Consider the following 22,906-nt stretch of genomic DNA (forward strand, 5'->3'; position numbering starts at 1 on the left):
AGTTATTGCTTTGATCATTATTCTCAAGTTTCTCAAAGGTATGTATGTGTGTGTGTGTGTGTGTGTGTTTGTATGTTTCTAATAGTAATCTTAACCTTTTCCTTCCTGCCTCTTCTGACCAGAACCCTTAGATTTGGCTCTTTCAATACCAGTCACTGATAATGATCAGTATTGCTCAATCATCCCATATCCGGAAGGAAGTTCCTGCATTATCTAAAGAAGGGAACTGAACCATTTGGCTGTATTTTTCAGAACATCATGATATTTTTTAAAATGGCATCATAGGATTAACAACAAGAAAAAAAGCCTTTCACATAACCATTTGAAAAGATTTCCTTGATTGGTAAATATGTTAAATCTCTCCATGTCCTCCCCTTATCCTCATTCTGGACTTAGAGCAAGTTTCTTGAAGAATCTATCAGCAATTTTGATAAATTGGAACTGACCGCTGGCTTCAGCTGGGAGGTCTGTGATAAGGTAATTAGAGACAGCCATTAGGCTACGAGGCAGTGAGTGTTTTTAATTAACTGCTCTTCTGTCTACAATGGTACAGATTTCTGCAATACCACGTCCTTGTTCTCCCTTTTTTTTGAACAGTTGTTTTTGTTCACATACTAATTAGCTTGTAATCCACAATGGGTCTGTGAGTCATTAGTGCAAATTAGCAAGGTGCTGCTGAGTGTACCTAGCTTACACAGTCCCTTTCTGTCTCCTTTTCACATCATTAGAGCTTGGACCAGCCACCCCACGTCTCCCCCTTCTTAGTGCCCTGGACATATGGACTGTAATATTCCAGAGTGTTTCTTTCCGGCCCATCCAGATGTGCTCAGCATAACAGGTCCCCCGGACATACATCACATGCAGTAGCACCGGGTTTTCTGATGGCCCATGTGAGCTGGTGGGAGGATGTTCACGCCTGCCCTGGTCCCAGGGCAGGGGGAAAGGGCTGGATTAGTACAATGAAGAATGAGCTGCTCTACTTGGCAGGGCAAGGATCCAAGGAGATTAATGGTCTTGCCCGCAGCTCCTGTATTAACGTCCCCCGCTATCCAAAATTAACTGTCATGTACAACAGCTCAGTCTCCATTACTTAATTACACGTGGAGAGCGTATGCGGGGGTGAAACCTCCCGGGCCTGAAGAAGGCCATATGAAATGCAGACCTGGAACAAGATTTAATACCGGCTGTCAAGCTCTGCTGAGGATGAGAGGCATGGCCGGAGGGAGATCAGCAGCCACGGCGCTCTATTGATTGTACACGTTGGCCCGTCTCGTTTTTGTAATTAAAATTATAGGAGAGCCCAGCATGTGCAGCTTACTGATTCCAAGGCGCTATGAACCCACTTAGTGGAAATCGGGGGTCATGTCTAGGTGTGCTCTGCCTGTAAAAGCCATCTAAAGACTAAGCTCCTGTGTCCTGCTGGCTGTTGGCCCTTCAGCTATACAAGGGAGGGAGAAAGAAAGACAAAGAACCTCCCTCCTGGAGTCCTTCATGGCCTGACCCCCTGCTAAATTACCAGCCTGCCCTTCTCTCCCTACACAGTCCAGCCAGAGAGGCCTTCCATACAAAGCTCTACCTTTGTTCTCCCAGCCTTGGCTCTGGCTGGCCTCAGATCTGGAATGCTCTGTCCTCAATCAATGGGACACTCAACAAAGATTAATTAAGTGCCTACTATGTGCTGGATCTTGTGTTAGGGCTGGTCTGCTAATAGCTCAAGCTTCAGATTGTTTAGGGGGCCCTTTCTGATGTCTGGGGCTAATGGTGCCTTCCCATAAAGTGTGACATCTGGCTTGTATTCAATATAATTTTACATAAATCATTATTTATATAAATAATAATTACATATGCATATATTACACAATAATTATATAAACAACATACACATAATTATATAAATATAGGTTATCTCCACTGACATAATCCTTAATGGCAAGAATTGCCTCATTTTTGTCTATATCCCGAGATATGGGTGCTCAATAAATGGTCACAGATAGTTTTATTGATTCATTACTTCATCAGTATCTGAAATTCACCCTGCAGAAACTTCCTCCACCAATGCAGATTGCAACCTGTTTATGGTAAGTTGTAGATGCACCTTAAAGAGTTGCCTTCACCCACATCTTAGTCAACCAGCAAGGTCACATCATCTCACACCTGAACTACTGTAACAGCTTTTGGACAAGTTGGCTGGCTTCAAGTCTCTCGCTATTCCATTCTCTCCTCTGCCTAAAAGTGCAGGTCACATCTCTTCTACATAAACTACCACAGCTCTCTATTACCCCCAGGATCAAATATAAAATCTTCTGTCTTGTGGCCATGCTTCAACCTGGTCCCTGCTTACTTACCAGTTTTTTATTCTCCTTTGTACACATCAGCCCTCTTGTTCTTCCTCACATACAACATTCCATTCCTAGAATGTTTTTCTTTACTCACTTTAAACATCTGGCTTTCCCAGATTCTTTTAAGACTCATTTCAGATCCTACATCTGAGATCTCCCATTTATGCTGTCTGTATCTTGTTTGCTACTAATCTTATTCTGTTTGGTCTTCATCCAAACCCATGAGGTTGGTGCTCCGTTTACCGCCATCATATAGATGATACAATTTAGGGTTATAGTTGTAGCTGGACAGGACCTTCGAGACACTCACATTCAACAACTTATTTTACAAATGAGGAAACAGTCATGGAGCGTTTAAGTGACTGACCCACATTCACACAACAAGTAAGAATGTGCTAAGGGATTTGAATTCAGGTCTTCCTCAGGGCTACCATTCTATCCATTGTACCTCCTAGCTGCCTCTGCCCGACTTAATTTACCAAAAAGTAAATACCTAAAGTCTGTGACAGTTGAATATTTAAGCACTTGAAATATGTGTCTTAATTGACAAAAGAAAAACCTAAGAGATCTTCTTGTTCTGCTGGGCTTGTGAATCCTTAGCTTATTTCCAAAGTATTGTTAATGGGACAGTGCCCCATTTCCCAAAGCTAATTGAGCAATTAAATGACTACAAACCAAACAACCATCAGCTCAAAAGATTGGAGGACCTTACCTATGATAAGTGATCAAACTTAATTAATAATAACTGGCAATAATCATGCTTCAAAGTTTGCAAATCACTTTATCCCACTCGAAGGCCTAACAGCCCTGTGAGACAGGTGCTACAGGTAATAAACCCTCCATTTTATAAATGAAGAAGCTGAAACACAGAGATTCAGAATGATGCCCAAGGTCACACAGCCAGCAAGCATCCAAGGAGGAATTTGAACCACATCTTCCAGACGCCAAGGGCAGCACTACGCTCACCACATGAGAATGCCTTTCAATTTCTTTGCTCCATGTTGGTCTGAGGCTGAGTAACTGGATGCCACTTGTAGAATGACCCAATCAAGATCCACATGACCCAAAAGTTGACCATGGCAGGTAGGAAAGTGAATATCATCTTAGAATGCATTAAAATATCTAGAGATTTTAGGGAAAGAGCTTTGATAGTCCCTATGTACTCATCTGGAGATTTTGTGTTCAGTTCTGGGCATTGAGGCTTAAGAAGGACTGAGACAAGGAAAACATACAAGAGGATGGCAGCTAGGTTAGTGAAAGACCTTGAGTCCACATCAAATTGGTTCAACTGAGGGAATTGAGAATGTTTTACCTAGAAAAGTGAAAACTCAGAGAGCATGATAATTTCCTTTCAGTATATGAGGGACTTTTGGATGATTTGGAGGGCTCCAAAATAAAGACCAATTTCCTTTCTATAAAATGGAGCAGACAATACTTACAGCACCTTGCTCCCTGGGATGATAGTATAATGTATATAAAGCATTTTATAAACTTTAGGGAGCTCTGTATGTATCAGTTACTTAAGTGGAGTCCAGATCTCCCGTGGACATCTGAGAAATGCAAAGGTATGGGGGAAAGGGGACTCACTGGAGAAGTAAAATGGTGAGCCCTCTGTGAAATCTCACCTTGTTTTCTTCCCAGGGTAAGATGTCCATGATATTTACAATATCCAGGGAAAGTTTTCTTCTGGGATTCATGATGGAAGTTTTGGTATTTTTGTTTGTTTTTGTTTTAAATGAATCATACCATCTACTGGGAATTACACTCTAGGCTCAAAAAGAACTTCATTTGGAATCCAGGGAGAATTGTAATTAGCTGAAAACAAACTGAGTTGGTTTGTGTGAGGGTGTGGAGATGGTAGTAATTAGGTTAATATATGGGAAAACAGCAAGCAGGGTGATGGGATGGAAAGAGCACCTGACTTCTCAATAGGATCAGAGTGCCATTCTAAAAGTATCTTGCCTCAATCTATTTTCAAGGTCAGTTGTTTTGCCAATGAGATATTTTAATTTTATTCTATTTTGTCACTCTTTTGCCTTTGTTTTATTGTTTCCTGATGTCTCGTGGAGTCATTAGCTTCCACTTGACCAACTCTAATTTTTCAGGAGTTATTTTCTTGAGACAACTTTCGTACATCTTTCATCATTCTGCCAATTCTGTATTTTAAGGAGTTATTTTCTTCAGCGTTTTTTTGCCTCTTTTATCAAGTTGCTAAATTTTTCATAATTTTATTGTATTGCTCTAATTTATTTTCCCAATTCTCCATCTATTATTTTTATATGATCTTTATGTGAGAGTTGGACTTTGCTCATCTCTAACAAAGATGACTGGTCTGGCCTTCTGACTTTTATGTCTTTCTGCTGCTTTAACAGCTCATTCTGGGTCCCTAAGTTTTCAGTGTTTTCAAAGTGGTGTGATCTGGAGAAAGTACTGTATACTGCTTTCCTAGCTGGCAAATTTATGACACAGTTTGGTTGTGTTGGCATGTGTATGGTAGTTTCTGTAGACTGTCACTGAATTCAGTCACTGTTAGCCTGCTGGAAACTGCTGCAGTTCAGAATCACTGAACGGATATAGCCCCCTTGCTTTTGATCTCCTGTCCCTGTTTATTCCACTACAGTCTTATGGGAAGAGCAAAACGTTAGAATTGAGTTCTTCCTCTGCTCTTGGGCTCAGAGCTATATAACTATGTTTCTGGAACTAGCTTCTTCCTCCTTATACATGTCAAGCCTCTTTTTCTTTGATACTGGGACCATTCTGCCCTGGAACTGTAACCTGAGTCTGGGTAACTATGAAGAGAGTTGCCAGATGGCATCTATTCCTGTCCCCAGTATTAGCATAGGGGTCTACTGAGATTACTTCGTGACCAGGTGAGTCTCTTCACTGTCCTTGGACACCAGACTGCACCCTCCCCCACGCCAACTTCCACTTGTTGGTGATGCTGCTTCTGTTAGAGCTCCTTGACAGTTCTCATCCCAGTATCACCAGACCTTTTTGTCAGTTTTCCTAAGCTGCCAGGGGTTGGAAAAATGACTGACGTAACCAGTCATCATAGGGAACAGTGTGAGGGAACTAAGGAAAAACAGCTAGCTCTGACTCCAACGTCTTGACTCTACTTCCCCTGCCGTTCTTAAAGTATATTAATGGGGAAAATCACCTCCCAGAAACAGTTTCTCCATCAAGAAATGATTAGGTCAAACTAAGGCCCTTTAAGGACCATGCAGTTCTAAAGTTATTATTTGATGTACTTAGGAAAAGCTGACAATAAAAGACACTGTGTGAATGGTAGAATATAAAAAGTATGAGGACCTGGGTTCAAATGCTGGCCCAGCAATTTCCCTTTAAAGACTTTAATTTCCTCATATAGATAATGAATTATACAATCTTGAAGTTAAAAGGGACCTCACCAGCCACCTGGTGTAACTAACACCTGAAGAATTCTATTTAAGTAAAAAGTGGTCAAAGGATCAAAGATTTAAGAACTAAAAGAACCTTTAGAGGTCATTGAGTTCAACCCCCTCATTCTATAGATGACCTCTCAAAGGACACAGTCACTATCATAGGGCAGGGGGTCATCACCCCTGCCTGGACAGCACTGCTGGAGGCTCTCCCTGCCTCAAGTCTCTCCCAACTCCAGTGCATCCACCATTCAGCTGCTGAAGTGATTTTCCAAAAGTACAGGTCTAACCATGTCACCCTCTGCTCAATAAACTCCAGTGACTTCCTATTGCCTACAGGATCAAATACAAAATCCTTTGTCTGGCATTCAAAGTCCTTCAAAATCTGATCCCCTACCATCTTTCTAATCTTCTCACACATTTACTCCCCCTAACTACTCAGCAATCCAATCTTCTTGCTATGTCTCAAACAAGACACTCCACATCGCAACTCCAAGCATTTTCACTGACAGATGTCCATGTCTAAAATGTTTGTCCGTCTTCATCTCTAAAATTCCACTTTCCATGAGAAGCTTTTTCCAATCCCCTTTAATGCTGATGCCTTCTTACTATTGATTATTCCAATTTCTCCTGTCTAGATCTTGGTTGCATAAAGTGATTTGCATGGTTTCTTCCCCGTTGGATTATAAACTTCTCAAGGGCAGGGTCTAACTTTTACTTCCAAGGAGATTCATAAATGTGTATGGGCTGCCTGACCTACTCACAAGCCCACAGCTAATAAATATATGAGGCAGGATCCGTAGTAGCCAGGTCTGCTAACTCCAAATCCAATGTTCTACACTGCACAAAATACATGTTGGTTATTAGCACACGTTTTTCCAAAGACTTGCAATCCAGTTTCATGGTCAGCTTGATTTTTGACTTGCCTTCACTTGACAGTAATGATGGCTCACACAGAAGGCTTTAAATTGCACAAAACCTTTTACATCCATGTTTCTTTCTCCTCTCAGTGGCCAGCGTATCTCCCTTATTGATGCCCATGTTCTTTGCTTCTACAGAAAATAAATGCCTCCTGTTTGGAGGAGAAGGTTTGTATCCTGTGTCTGGCACACGGTGCCTTCTTAAGAATTGTTTATAGAATGGTCATGCACGGAGTTGGGTACAGCCACATATCTTACCCTGGAACTGTGTACCTTTTGGGATTACACATTTTCTGTGCATACCAAAATATTTCTGCTTTGCTTTCTCAATTTCAAATTATGTTAATTCATGTTACTTATCCTGGTGAACTAAGAATATGATTTTAGGGGTATCTGTTCTTACCTCCTAATTGAAATGATCAAAGGCCATAAGACATTAAAAAGCCTCAGAAAGGAGACACATGGCACTGAGCAGAATCTCAAGAGATCCACCATTTGGTCTATGTTATGCCTTTTTCAGGCTATACAAGACAGAAGCCACTCAAGGAAGGAGACTGCCTGATCTGTTCTCAGCCATATCCAGAAATGTTCCCCATAGTGTCCCTTGTTTGCCTATATACCTTGGTAAGAAAAGAGATTCTGTTACAGGTCCAGATGCTACTAGACAGTCTCTGAGCTCCCTTTCAGCTCTGGGATTTGGGGATCCTTTGCTCTTTCCAGGGCTTACTGTGGCCATCCTAAAGGAACAAGTGGACCTTGGAGTTAAGGAGAGGCTCTCGCTAAAGTGCTTATAGGAGATGGTCTTATGAATTTCACATTCACCACCAAACCAGTCTTATCATTATTTCTTAAGTGAATTATTTCTTTGTAAATATAAAAAGACCTAGTTCCAACAAAGCTTCAGAAATATCAATAGCCAGAGTTCAAAACTTACAGAATTTTTCAGAAGTTGTAAAAAGACTCTGAGATGACAAAAAAAAAAAGAGAGAGAAAGAATGAGTCATTGGAACTTCTGGAATCAAGGATTATTTTGACTTGGAAGGGTCCTCAGGGACCACTGAGTCTAAGTTTTTCATTTTCTGTGGGAGGAAACAGGGCCAGAGGGACAGAGGTGATAATTACTCCTGTATGACATGTCCCATCAGAAGAACTGAGACGGAAGCACGTTTTGAGGAGCAACTCTTGGGTAAGATGCAAATCAAATACTACACAGATGAAGGTACTCAGCCGCAGTGATTCCTGGTAATGACAGGAAACAAACAGCAAGTATCTATTAAACCCTTCCTATCACCCAACCTTATGCTAGGGCACAAAAGAAAGACAGTCATGGTCTTCACAGAGCTTTTACTCTAATGGCGGAGACAAGATATAGCGATGGCCAGGAAATGGAGTGAGAGTCTCTTAAAAAGATGGCAATGGGAAAAAGAGGGCAGAAACTGACAGCCTCCCCCCCCCCCCCCCCCTCGGCCCCCTCCAGCCCAGGCAATGTTACTACTCATTTTGTGACATGGAGGTAGAAAGGGGCCAAGGTACAAGGTGGTGGGGAAGAGCAGACTCAGGGAGGACAGAAGCCAGAGGCTTCCATGATCCGCCCATGGTCTGTGATGGTTGACTGTGGAGGATAAAGATGTGGCTGCAGCAGGAAAGGACAATTATGGCGAACATTTATTATATGTCAGATAAAGGCAAGAACAAACAGAAACTAGCCCCCAACAAGCCCCTGCCTTGAAGGATTGGAAGGAAAGCAGGAAACGGGGCAGAATTCATGGCAAATTTTTCTAATAAAGGTCTCATTTCTCAAATACACAGAGAACTGAGTTAGATTTATAGGAACACAAATTTTTCCCCAAGTGATGTGTCAAGGGATATGAACAGGCAGTTTTCAGAAGAAGAAATCAAAGCTCTCTATAGTCACATGAGAAAATGTTCTAAATCATTATCAGAGAAACGCAAATGAAAAACCTCTGAGGTAGCACCTCACACCTATTGGATCGGCGAATACAGAAGAAAGGGAAATGCCAAATGTTGGCGGGGATGTGGCAAGACAGGGACACTGACACACTGATGGATGAGCTGTGAGCTGATGCAACCTTTCTGGTGAACAACTTGGAATTGTGCCCAAAGGCTATAAAACTGGCATACATACCACGTGACCCAGCACTACCACTGCCAAGTCTGTTTCATAAAGACACCAGAGAAAAAGGAAAAGGACATCAATATACAAAAATATTTGGAGCAGCTCTTTTTGGGGTAGCAAACAACTTGGAAATTGAGATGATGCCCATCAATTGGGGAATAACTGAACAAGTTGTGGTATATGATTGTAATAAAATACCACTGAGCTATGAGAAATGATGAGCAGGATGCTTTGAGAAAAACCTGGGAAGACTCACACGAACTGATGTAAAGTAAAGTGGGCAGAACCAGAACTCTGTACATAGTAATAGCAATAACTGTATGGTGATCAACTGCGAATAACTTAGCTATTCTCAACACTTAGGATGAAAAATGCCATCCACCTCCAGAAAAAGAACTGATAATGCCAATCAAAGGATAATGGATTTTTAAAAAATTTCTTTTTCTTTTTGGTCTTTATTTTCTTTCACAACATTACTAATATGGAAATAAGTTTTTGCATGACCGCACATGTATAACCTTCATCAAATTGCTTACCTTCTCAATGAAGGGGGAGATAATTTGGAACTCATAAATTTTTTTAAAGAAATCTTAAAAATTTTGTTTACATATAATTGAGGGGAATAAATAAATAAATGATTGAATGAATAAAGGTTGCACCACCACTACCAACTCTGCCTACCCCCCCCCCCCCCGGCTCCCCTCCCGGAAAAAACAGCATGTACTAAAAACATCAGATCAACATTTCTAAAATTGAACTCATTTTCCTCTCACCTCCCCCAACACTGCCTTAATTCTGTTTAAATCACCACCAACTTCCCAACATCTCTCTATATGTCTGTAATCTTGGCCTCTCTCCACATAGAAAATCAGTTGCCAAGTCTGGCCATTTCTATCTTCAGGACATCACTTGCATCCATCCTCTTGTCTCTACTCCCACGGCCTTCAGCTTAGTTCAGACGTCATCATCACTCAAGCAGATTAGGTCAACAGCCTTCTAACTAATCTCTCTGTGTCATTGTTGCCAAAGTGATTTTTCTTTTAAGCACAGGTTTATGTGCCTTCCATAATCAACTAGGTCTAATGGCTTCCTGTTGCCCCTGCCATAAAATAAAGACCTCTTTCTTTGGTTTTTAAACCCTACATAACCTGGTCCCAACTTAACCACATCGTATCACTGTTCATTATTCCTTCTTCTTCTGAGTATGACCCAGCCAAACTGGGCCTTACTCTGGTCCTTCATCCTGACACTCCAAGACTTTGCACAGGTCACACTCCATGTGTGGTATAGACTTCTCTTAGGCACTGACTCGCATAGCCCCTCCATGCCTTTAAGAAATATCATCTTCTGGAGCGGCTAGATGGTGCAGTAAGAGCTTGCCAGCCTGGAGTCTGGAGGACTCAAGTTCAGTTCCAGCCTCAGACACTTAACACCCACAGAAAAACTGGCCGTGTAACCTTGGGCAAGTTACTTAACCCCCATTGCTTTAAAAAAAAAAAAATCATCTTCTAGGAGAAGTCTTTTCTGATCCCCCTACTGCTAATGCCCTCCCTTGTATGAAAGTATTTTATATATATTAATTAACTCTAGATAGACCGTACATGCATTTTTATAGGTATTTGTTATCTCCCCCATTAGAATGTAAGCACATTGAGACCAGGGAACGTTTCTTTCTTTTTATTTATTGGGCCCTTAGCACCTACCACAGTGAATGAATAGCATATAGTATGTGCTTAATAAATATTTGCTAATTGGGCCTCAGTTTCCTCAACTGTAAAATGAGGAGGTTGGAATAGATTACATCAAATGTCCCTTGCATTTTAATGAGTTGCCCCCAAAATCAAGCACTTAGGATTTATACAGTGATGCACAAATGTAGAAAGGTTGGCCTTACCAAGATCCCCTAGTGCAGCCCAGCCAGAGTGACAGGACCTGTGAGAACATGCACCCCATGCAGTATTCCTTTAGAATTCAGTGTTGTCCTTGACACCAACACAAGGCATCCGACTAAGACTCCACTGAATTGCTAATAATACTAGTCCATGTAGCTTTAAGACTTAGAAAGTGCCCGACAAATGTTATCTCATAACAATCCTGGAACAGAGGTGCTATTATTAACCCCATCTTAGAGATCAGAAAACTGAGGCTGAAAAAATCCAAGGCAGGATTCGTCTTCCTGACTAATCTGGAACTTTTTTTTTTCCTTTGCTTTTTGGAGGAGGGAAGGCAGGGCAATTGGGGTTAAGTGACTTGCCCAAGGTCACACGGCTAGTATGTGTTAAGTGTCTGAGGCCAGATTTGAACTCAGGTCCTCCTGACTCCAGGACTCTATTCACTGCACCACCTAGCCACCCCATAATCTGGAACTCTTAACCAATGAGGCACTAAGCTGCCAAATTAGTAATTACTTTAAATAACAATTCCATTATTAATGATAATAACCACAGTTGCTAATTATACAGGATTTTAAAGGCCAGATTTATTAATGCTTTGCTCATAAATGTTCTTGAGAAATACCTTGTTATCCCAAACAGTACACAGGAGCATTAGAGAAGGGAATTAACTTCCCTACAGTATGACTGAATAGAAGGGCTGAGATGCAAGGCCAAGTTACAGGTGGTTGAGGACAGGAGTGGTGAAGTTTCTAGCAGAATTAGCAATAATTTCCTACAGCAGAAGGAGTGGAGGGAAATTTAAGCTTTTTGTCAGCAACCAAATTCCTAAGAATGAGTTGTCTGTTGCTTAGTAGTTTCCAGTCATGCTTGACTCTTTGTGATCCCACATGGGGTTTTCTTGGCAAAGATACTAGGGAGGGGTTTGCCATTTCCTTCTCCAGTTCATTTCATAGATAAAGAAACTGAGGCAAACAGGTTGAGTGACTTGCCCAGGATCATATAGCTAGGAAGTATCTGAGGCTGAATCTGAACTCAGGCCTTCTTGACTTTTGGCCCAGTGCTCTCTCCATTGCACCACCTAGCAGCCTCACACACCACCCCGACCCCCTACCCCGGCCCTGCACTACCCATGAGAGCTATTACAAAATGGAATGGTCTGTCTCAGAACATAGTGGGCTCCCACTCATTGAAGGCAAAATCTTCAAACAAAGTGGGAAGGACTAATTCTTTGGAATTGTTTCTCAAGCATGAGTTAATCCAAATGGCCCCCGAAGGTACCTCCTAACTCTACAGTTACACAAACAGATGACTCTATGGTGCCAACTCTCAAAGAGTTCATGTTCTATCTGGGGAGAAAAGTCAGGCATATCACAAATTTATAGATGAGAAAAAAAATATCACCTTAATTTCTCATTGTTTATTATCAGGCATGGAAAAATGAAGATTTAGAGTCCGGAGGACCAATGTCAATACTGGCTCTGCCCCTGGTAAGTCAGTTCCCCTTTTTGGGTTCCAGTTTCCTCACATCTAAAATGAGTGATGTTAGACCCTAACGTCACTTAAGGACCCAAGTCTATGATTTGGTCATCAGGCAGCAGGGAAGAATGTGGAATGGAGCACAGATAAGTGATGCCCTCAGAAACTCCACAATCCAATTTTGACCAATTAGGGCCACTTCTCCCTAAACAGATCATTGATTAAACCTATTAACATAAAGCTAAATGGAGTTTTGTTTTCTCTCCTTTGTCTTGGACCCATTGTCTGGTTAAGGAAGAATCTGTCCACTGAAGAACAATAGCAAGAGAGTAGAAAAGGACCTGAGATCTCAGAGGGGAAGAGAAGAGCCTTGTGCCCACCAGCAATAATGAAGACTCATTTTTCAACTGAAAATAGAGGTTTATGAGGCATCTCATTCTCAAAGACACAGAGGTAGGAGGGCAAGATGGTTATTTCCATTTTGTCCCACAAGAAATCAGGTCTAGAGAGATGACATCACTTGTTCTAGGTCTTTAACACAAAGTCCAACATTTTTCACTCAACCTACACTGCCAACTATTAAAATCACAGCAAGAAGATGTCTCAGATACCTATAAATCTGAGTAGACTAGCCAAGTAGGTGCATAAAAGATGACAACTTCCCAAAAGAATCTGAGAAAATTCAGGGAAATCAAATTGGCCTTAGCTTACCTTATGAAAACCAACTTGACCTTGGTTGGGGCTGTCTTAATAATGGCAGATGCATTTTGGTGGCTTCTTCCATACAATATCTGATTGTTTATCTGTTTGGGGAATAAACAAGAACATATAATAATTAAAATTTTGGTAGGATTTATTCAATGCTTAGATATATTCAAACAACCAGAAATACACTATCTTAACGATAGGGATGGCATAGAAAAAGTTCTAATTATATTAATATCATAAGGTGACTTTTTATAGTATTTATTTAACTTCTGTGATGCTACATCCAACTGATTTTCTCTAAGTTCTATTTGATTTCCAGGTTTTAAGATCAAAATAGTGACCCCAACACCTAACTCTTAAAAAGGTTTTTGCAGTAATACAAAACCAAAATGCAAAAGAACTGTATACTAGGAAACAAACTTCCCTAAGATTTTAATAGAATGATGGCCTTGGAGACAAGAACAGCTAGGTTTAAATCCTTCCTCTGCCACACATTATTCCTGTTATTGGGGGTAAGTGCTATAACCACTGAATGATCAAGACAATTCCCAAAGATAGTAAACTAAAAAGAAATTGCATATGTATGTCAATGGAGGGAGCTTCCACACTGGGAAATCAATACAATGATGAAATCACAGATCTCAACTTGTCATTGTCCCTGAAAAAAAGGGCATATAAAACAGAAATAACTGTGCTCTCCACTCTCGGTCAGAAATTCTCATCAACAATGATTCCATGTTTACTTAGAAAACCCCAAGGATTCAAGAAAGATATTAAGTCAACTAGTAGGTTCAGGAAAGTCATGAATTACAAAATTAATCTTCAAAAAATCAATAGCAATTCTACATAAAAATAATGAAACACAATAAGAAACAACAGAAAGTCCAATTCCAAATAACTACAAAATGCATAAAATGTCTAGGGATCAACCTTCCAAAGCAGATAAAAAACTTTTAGGTATTCAATTATAAAATACTCCTTAAAGAAAAAAATGAACAACTTAAACAGCTGAAGGAATATTCAGTGCTCATGGCTGGTCCCTGCCAATATAATAATAATGATAACACTGCCAAAATTAATTTACACTTCTAATGCTATACCAATCAAGTTACAAAGAGGACACTTTACCGAGCTTGAGAAAATAATAAAATTCATTTGGATAAACAAAAGAACAGATTATCACGGGAAATGATAAAAAGAAATAGGGAGGAAAGAGGAACAGTACTTTTAGATTTCAAACCATATTATAAAGTAACAATCATCAAAACCATCTAGTATTGGTTAATAATAGAGATGTAGATCAATGTGAAAGACTAGACAGGGGAGATTCAGAAAGAGTGACATAGTGTTTGATAAAGTGGAAAACAAGTTACTCAAGGAAAAGTCTTCCATTTCCATAAAAATTTTTGGGAAAACTGAAATGCAGTCTAGCAGAAATTAGCTTAGTTCAATGCCTTGTACCACATTCCATAATAAATTCTAAATGGAGGTATGCTAAAATTAAAGATCATGCTTTTTAGAAACAGATGATATATCTCTCACAGCTATGGGTAAGAGATGTATTCTTAAACAAACAAGCGATAGAGGCAATTACCAAAGATAAAATAGGTAACTTTGATTATGTGAAACTGAGAAGCTTCTGTACAGACAACATTAACGCACCTAGGACAAGAAGGGAAATGGTCAAATAGGGAAAAAAATCTGTATCAGATTTTTATATGTGTGTATGTACACATATATGAGAGTAATAGCTATTTCTCAAGAGATAAATGATCAAGGAATATGAATAACTAGATTTCAAAAGAAGAATTACAAAGTATTCATAAACATGAAAAAATGCTCCAAATCGCTGATAATGTAATAACATCATGAGGTGATATCTTGACTCATGCATGAATTGGATGTTAGTGAGGAAGAGCATCACAGAGTCATTGGCCTCATTCTCACTTCTAGTCATCAAAGTCCAATGGCAGGACAAGTCAGGATGACTGGAGATGGCCTGGGATGCAGTGGGTGATGGTGACCTCAAGTGTCTTCGATGTTTGACCAAGCTCTAAGTGCACCACAGCACCTGGGTCAGCTACCTCTATGGTCATTGGAGCAAATTGTTCTCATCCACCCATTGCCAAAGGAAGTCTTCACATGCTTGGGGCAGATATCCCTTTAACTCATCAACTGATTTGAAGCATGTCAGTTACCCACAACTTGGTTTAGCCTATCTGCTAAGATGGTTCACTGTGATATGGCCATTGAACATGGTACAGCTTCTTGGAGTCACAGGTAAGAGTCGAATGCCTGGTAGACACCAAAGGCAGATGAGCAGCGCTGAAAAGGGTTGGACTAGCCCTCACACCAGAGGTCCTAATCCTCCCTGAACACCCCATACACTGATAAGAGAAATGCAAATCAAGACAACCCTGAGGTTTCTCCTCACATGCTTCAAACTGACAAAAATGATAAAATAAGGCAACTGTCAAGGTTGGAGGAGTTGTGAAAAAATAGGCACACTACATTGTTGGTAGAGTTGTGAAATGGTAGCACCATTTTTGAGGAAAAAAAAAAACTTGGAAGCATGCAAATTAAGAGGCTAAAATGTCCATTCCCTTTGAATCAGGGATCCCATTACTGGGCTTATACACCAAGGAAGTCATTGATAAGACAAAAGTCCTCATATATTTCAAAATATTTATACTAGCACAGAATTGGAAACAATGTAGATGGCTATCCATTGGGAAATGGCCAAACAAATTGTGGTACGTGAATGTAACAACATTACTGTGCTGTAAGAAGTGATGTGTATGTTTGGAATACAAAGAAACATGGAAAGATCTAAATGAACTGATGCGAAACAAAGTAAGCAGAGACAAGAAAAACAATCTCCACAGTAACTACAACAATGTAGATGGAAAGAACGACACACCCAAATCCAAAAGTAAATGAAATGAAATTATAGAGATCAAGTGGGACTGGAAGATATGAGAAGACCCACCCACACTACCTCTCTGAGGAGCTAGGAGGTCCTTGGCACACGACATATGCTTTTGGACTTTATCAACGTATCCATCAGTAGTGTTGCCTTTTTTTTTCGTCTTTATTAATTTGTTTACTTTTAGTTTACAAGATTCATTACCACAATTTCTTGAGTTTTAAATTTTCTCTCCCCGCCCCCTGCCCATGGTGGCATACAATCAAGTATAGTATCTGCAAATACTTTCACATTAGGCATTAGTCAGGTTATAAAGAAGGATTGTAATGGATGGAATGAAGAATGGGAAAGAGGAAACAAAACCAAACAAGAAAACGAAAAAGGGCAGGTAGTTTGCTTCAATCTAGGTTCAATCTCAGTTCTTTCTCTGGAATTAGACATCTCTCTCCATCATGAATCTTTTGGGTTTGACTTATGATTCTGGATGCTGAGAAGAGTCCAGTTTATCAAAGTTGGTCGTCACACATATGTTGTGTCGGTAATTGTGTATAAATTTCTCCTGGCTCTACTCTTCTCACTCGGCATCAGTTTGTATAAAACTCTCCAGGTAAATATGAAGTCCATCTGCTCTGTGTTTCTTATAGCACAATAGTATTCCATAACATGCATATACCATAACTTGTTCAGCCATTCCCCAATTGATGGGAACCACCTTAATTTCCAATTCTTTGCCACCACAAAAAGAGCTGCTATAAATATTTTTGTACATATGGGTCTTTTTCCCACTTCTATGATCTCTTTGGGATACAACCCTAGAAGTGGTATTGCTGGGTCAAAGGGTATGAAATTATTTATAGCCCTTTGGGCATAATTCCAGATTGTTTTCCAATATGGTTGGATCAGTTCACAACTCCACCAGCAATGCATTAGTGTTCCAATTTGTCCACATCCTCTCCAGCATTTGTCATTTTCCTGTTTTGTCATCTTAGCCAATCTGACTGGTGAGATGTGGTACCTCAGAGTTGTTTTGATTTGCATTTCTCTAATCAATAGTGATTTAGAGCATTTTTTCATATGCTTATAAATATCTTTAATTTCTTCCTCTGTAAACTGCCTGTTTATATCATTTGACCATTTATCAATTGGAGAATGACTTGTATTCTTATATATTTGACTCAATTCTGTATATTTTAGAAATGAGTCCTTTATCAGAGACAAAGGCTGTAAAAATTCTTTCCCAATTTTCCACTTCCCTCTTAATCCTGGTTACATTGGCTTTGTTTGTACAGAACCTTTTCAATTTAATGTAATAAAAATTATCCATATTGCATTTTATAATGCTCTCTAATTCTTGTTTGGGAATAAAGTCTTCCCCTCTCCACAAGTCTGACGGGTAAGCTATTCCTTGCTTTCCCAGATTGTTAGAGTATCAGCCTTTAGACCGAGATCATGCACCCATTTAGAGTAGTGTTGCCTTTCTTGTTCCTTCTTTAAAAAAAATACTTTTTGTCATAGAGTGATAGTGTCATCTGTGATAGCTCTTGGGGAGGGGCAAGGAGAGGGACACGTGGTATACTATAGTGATATAAGAAGCAGAAAATATTTTTTAAAGGTATAAAAATTATCCCATGACTTCTCAAGTATATCATAGAGCATGGAAATATATTCATCTAGATTAGGGTTATGTGACTTGCCCAGAGTCACACAGCTAGTTAAGTGTCTGAGGCCAGATTTGAACTTAGGAAGAGGAGTCTTCCTGATTCCAGGCCCAGAATTCTATCCAATGCACCACCTAGTTGCCCTGTCTAATGGGGGAGACAATAAGCAAAACTAGAAGAAAACAACCTATGTACAAATAATCTATATACAGTGTAAATGGGAGATAACCAACAAGGGGAAAGCAATAACATTAAGGAGGGATCTGAAAAGGCTTCTTCCAGAAGATGGGAATTTATAAACATTTATTAAGGGGCTGCTAGGTGGTGCAGTGAATAGAGCACCGGCCCTGGAGTCAAGAGGACCTGAGTTCAAATCCGGCCTCTGACACTTGACACACTTACTAGCTGTGTGACCTTGGGCAAGTCATTTAACCCCAATTGCTTTGTCTTCCCCCTCTAAATTTTTTTTAATTAAAAATTTATTAAGCATCTCCTTTGTGTCAGGCACAGAGCTCAGTGATGGGGATTCAAAAAGATGCAAAGGACTGTCCCTACCCTCAAAGAGTTTGCAGTCTAAGAGGGGAGACAATATATAAACAAATACAGAATAGATAATTAAGAGAGGGAAAGCTCTGGAATTAAGAGGGTTTGGGGAAGGGTAAAACTGGAGAGCATCCCGGAAACAGAAATGACAAACAGCAGAGTTTATGTGTAATTTTTGAAATAACAGAAAACCATTGGGGTTTGTTGGTTTTTTTTTTTTAGACCAACTATGTTGGAAAAAACAATTTAGTGGCTTCTTGGAGGATGGATTAGTTACACAGCCTACAACAGTGTGAGGCTAGATTTGAACCCAGGTCTTGCTAAACCCAACTCAAGCCCTCTATCAACTGAGTTGTGGGTTTGAATCTCATTTCTGAAATTAAATGTATGATCTTGCTTTTCCATGTAAAAGAGGAACAATTCTACCAGCACTATGTATGTGAGAAGGGATTCTTACATTGGGCTTTGTGAACTTAAAAAAAAAAATGTGGACGGCTTTATTTCAATTCGATCGGTTTCCTTTGTAATTCCCTGTATTTTATTTAATGCATTTTACAATGTGATTTTGATCTTCAGCAGAATGCCAAAGGGGTCCAGAATAAAAAAAAGGTGAAAAAGCCTGTGTTAGATTAAGCCCAAAAGCCAGGTGAGTTCTTCCCATTAAGTTCCGTCTTTCAAAAGCATCTCAGTTTCTAAGTTGTTGGGCAACAGGTCTTGGACCAGGGAAGATGCTGAGCTCTGGGCTGTTCCCTTTGCCTGAGTTTCGGTGTGACTGCATAAACATAAGGAGTAGGTGTTCTTCTCCAGAAAAACCCCTAAAACATTTCCTCTCAGACAATGAAAGCTCAGCTCACTTCAGCAGATCATTAGTTTTAATTCACATAACAGTCAATTTAAAGTTATGTGCTTGAGACTGCTGCTTTTAAAACTCAGAGGAGCCGGCAATAGAAATGAAAGCAGCGCACTTATATTGGATGGTTTTTCCTATGCCAACTAGTCTGGTGTTTACTGGGAAAGCAGCTGCCATCAGCAAATATGCCAGGAACAACGGAGTAATCCCAGGGCTGAGAGCGGAGTACTGAGAGAGCAGGGCATGAAATGGAGGCGATCGTGTGGCAAAAATGGCAAACCTCAATTAAGCAAAACAAACCAAGCCTGGGAATGAAGACCCAGACCCCATGATGGAAAGCCATCTGGTTTGGCTGAACCAAGCGTCCCACCAGGGTGTCAGGAGACAGCCCAGATCTGTGAATCATCTCCAGTCTGAGCTAGTACAAAATCCTTCTACTGGCATGGGGTGAGATGAGGAGAAGTCTCCATTTTCAAGCGTTCTGTGCCAACAGCCCAGTCTGTTTAGGAAACACATTGCCCTTGAGACGCCAGGCCCTAAGAATTAGAATTCAAAAGGGAGGAAGGAAATAGCCGTGGCAGCCCATAGGGAGGTTGCTAGTCATGGAGCTGACCAGAAACAGAGCAAAAGACTGGTGGGCTGAGCAGGCTACCAGCCCAACTGCAAGGTGAGCTAAACTGGCAGGACTGAGGACACTGGTTGGGTCTAGAAGCAGCAGGTGTTCAAGGTTACCAAGACGTGTGTGTATGCATGCATGCGTGTGCATGCGTGTGTGTTGGTGTGCATGCATATGTGTGTGTGTGCGTGTGGTGATTTCCTAATTTCAGTCTCTTCCCCATCCAATCAACACTACCCATGGAGACCAAAGTAATCTTCCTAAAATGAATGTTGAATCCTCTGTGACAACACACATATTTGTCAGCCTGGAAGGTAAAGGTCTCTGCAGTCTGGCTCCAACCACTTTTTTTTTTTCTTTTTGGAGGGGGGAAGGCAGGGCAATTGGGGTTAAGTGACTTGTCCAAGGTTACAGGACTAGTAAGTGTTAAGTGTCTGAGACTGGATTTGAACTCAGGTTCTCCTGATCCCAGGGCCAGTGCTCTATTCACTGCATCACCTAGGGGCCCCCTCCAAACACTTTTAATGGGCTTCCTCCCACTCATTCCCCTTACTGCCCCATCTGTCCCAGGCAAACTGTATTACTCAGTACCTTGGGATTTTGCATTACAAAACCGACCTGCATCTCCATCTTTGAACAGGGCAGGCCCAGGGTTAGACTGAAGTCCCATCTCTCCTCCTTTCTTTTTTCAGACCTCAGCTTATACTGATTCCTAAGCACTGGGGCTAAAAGGGTAAGAGCCAGTCCCTGCTCTGCAGGAGCACATAACAGAAAGCATATGAACCACAATGCAGAAATAACTGTATGCCAGATAAACTCAAAATAATCAACAAAAGGAAGGTGCTAGAATGAAGAAGGAGAGGGCAGGATTTGGCCACAAACTTGAAAGATGCCAGAGAAGCATCAGATTCAGTTTAAGGAGGGAATAACATACCCACTCAATTGGGTATCTTGCCCTACAGGAAAGAAGGGGAAAAGGGATAAGGGGGGGGGGGAATGATAGAAGGGAGGGCAGATTGGGGGAGGGGGTAGTCAGAAGCAAGCACTTTTGAAAAGGGACAGGGTCAAAGGAAAAAATAGAGTAAATGGGGGGCAAGATAGGATGGAGGGAAATACAGTTTCACAATATGGCTATTATGGAAATGTTTTGCATAACTACACATGGATAACCTATAATGAATTGCTTGCCTTCTCAATGAGGGTGGGTGGGGAGAAAAGCAGAGAAAAAATTTGGAACTCAGTCTGGTTTTTGTTTTTGTTTTTGCCTTTTGGAGGGCAATTGGGGTTAAGTAACTTGCCCAAGGTTACATGGCTAGTTTTTTTTTGTGTGTGTGTTAAGTGTCTGAGGCCAGAATGGAACTCGGGTCCTCCTGACTCTGGGGTGGGCGCTTTACTCACTGTGCCACCTAGCCGTCCCTGGAACTCAGAGTTTTGAAAACAAAAATTAAAAATTGTTTTTATATGCAACTTGGAAATAAGATATATAGGCAATGGAGTATAGAAATCTATCTTGCCTTACAAGAAAGTGAGGGGGAAGGGGATAGGAATAGGGTGGGGTAATAGAAGGGAAGGCAGAGTGGGGGAAGGGGTAATCAGAATACATGCCATCTTGGAGTGGGGGGCAGGGGAGAGATGGGGAGAAAATTTGGAACTCAACATCTTGTGAAAATGAATGTTGAAAACTAAAAATAAATAAATTAATTTTTTAAAAAAGATGCCAGAGAAGCCAGGAAGTAAAGATGAAGAAGGAAAGTATTCCATGGATGGTGGCCCAGAGCAAGGAGGTGAAGTGTCTTCTGCAGGGAACATGAAGGAGGCCAGGGTCACTGGAGCACAGACTATTTAGTGGGGCATGAAAGATACAAGAAAACTGGAAAAGTGTGAGGGGAAGGTTACTGAGGACTTTGAACATCAAACAGAGGATTTTGAATTGATCTTGGTGGGGACAGGGACCTATTGGAATTTGTTAAGTGGGAGATGACAGGTCAGACCTGTGCTTTCTTAAGATGATGTTGACAGCTTAGTAAAGGATGGGCTGGCATGGGAAGCACCATGGGGCATGAAGACAAGCTAGCAGACTACTGCAATACTCCAGGCATTCGGCGATGGGAGTCCTGCACCATCTCGGTGGCAGTGTCAGAGGGGAGAAGGGTCTATATGGTAGAGAAGCCCTGGCATCACACTGGATCTGGTGAAGGAGCCTGAGAGAGTGAGGACTGAGGACAACACCCAGGTTGCAAGCATAGGGGACTGGGAAGGTGTAACTAGGGAATTTGGAAGGACAAGAGGATTTGGGGAAAAGATAATGAGAGCCATTTTGGACGTGCTGAGTTTAAGATGTCTACATTGTATCCCATCCAATATATCTAGTCAGCTGTTGGAGATGTACCAGGTGTCAAAAAAGGCCAAAGGGCTGGATAAGGAGACATGAGAATCTGTGGCACAGAGGTGATAATTAATGTCACCTGTTTGTGCAACGGCTTTTAGAATGTTCTCACTCCTCACATTACGTACCTACTTATCTGGGTACATGTATAATCCCAGTGGAATATAAAGTCCTTATGAGCAGGAAATGCTTTGCCTTTGCTTTTGTATCCCCAGTGACCAGCACAGATCCTGACCCAGAACAGGGGGTTAATACGTATCTGATGAGTTAGTGTAAACCAGAGGGAATTCTGGGAGATTCTTTGTAGAGAACATGAAGAAGGAAGGGGGAATGAATCCCACAGTCTGAGAAGGTTTAGTTAGATGAGGGGACATCTGTCATGCTGCAGAAATGTGCCCACTGATAAGATTAAGAAGCCAAGGAAACACCAAAGGAAGTAGGAATAATTTATCAATCATTCATAATGGGAAAGAAAAAAGGATTTTCTTTAATTACATGGAAAGGCTTTTAATTTAATTTTAAAATCTTTAGTGAGATTTACTTCACTGAAAGTAAGAATTTTTAAAAAATATATGTATTTGTGAAATAGTTCAAATTTAAACTGTTCTCAATTTTCCATTCCTGGACTCAGCATAAATGAAGATTTATGGTAAACAGCAGTCCAATTACAGCTGTGCAGCAAACTTATCGGATAGCAAGTCAAGTTAATTGAGTTGGGGCTGGAAGTTTTAATTATACAAAAATTAAAATGTAGTCAAAGCAACCAATCCCTTGTGGATTAGGATACTACAAGGGATAAATGTGATATGTTCATTTTCCTGCCCCTCTTCTAGAAAAGGGGAACTTATTTTATAATTTAGTGGCAATGTTGGCAACACAAACAGCTTCATTCAGAAACTTATTCTCTAACAACCTTGGGAAATTTATATTCCTTTAAAAATTCAGCTGACTATGGCATGGCAAGAGAAATTCTCACATTAGCCATATCCAGAGAGTAAAGGGAGAGAGGAGAGGAGAGGAGAGGGGAGGGGAAGACAGGAGAGGGGAGGGGAGG

At 40.7% G+C, this 22,906-nt stretch overlaps 1 protein-coding gene across 1 annotated transcript in view; it reads right to left on the reverse strand.

The window, feature by feature from the left end:
• LOC138164910 (inaD-like protein) overlaps positions 1-22,906 on the reverse strand; it is a 337,451-nt gene that overhangs the window by 88,619 nt on the left and 225,926 nt on the right. Inside the window, exon 29 of the mRNA XM_069092869.1 lies at positions 12,877-12,968. Coding sequence (XP_068948970.1) covers positions 12,877-12,968 — 92 coding nt within the window. The remainder of the gene's footprint in view (positions 1-12,876; positions 12,969-22,906) is intronic.

The sequence above is a fragment of the Petaurus breviceps genome, unplaced genomic scaffold (genome assembly GCF_028583685.1).
Source record: "Petaurus breviceps papuanus isolate PSGF00001 unplaced genomic scaffold, PetGlider_PUasm1.0 207, whole genome shotgun sequence".
In the NCBI taxonomy this organism is placed as follows: Eukaryota; Metazoa; Chordata; class Mammalia; order Diprotodontia; family Petauridae; genus Petaurus; species Petaurus breviceps.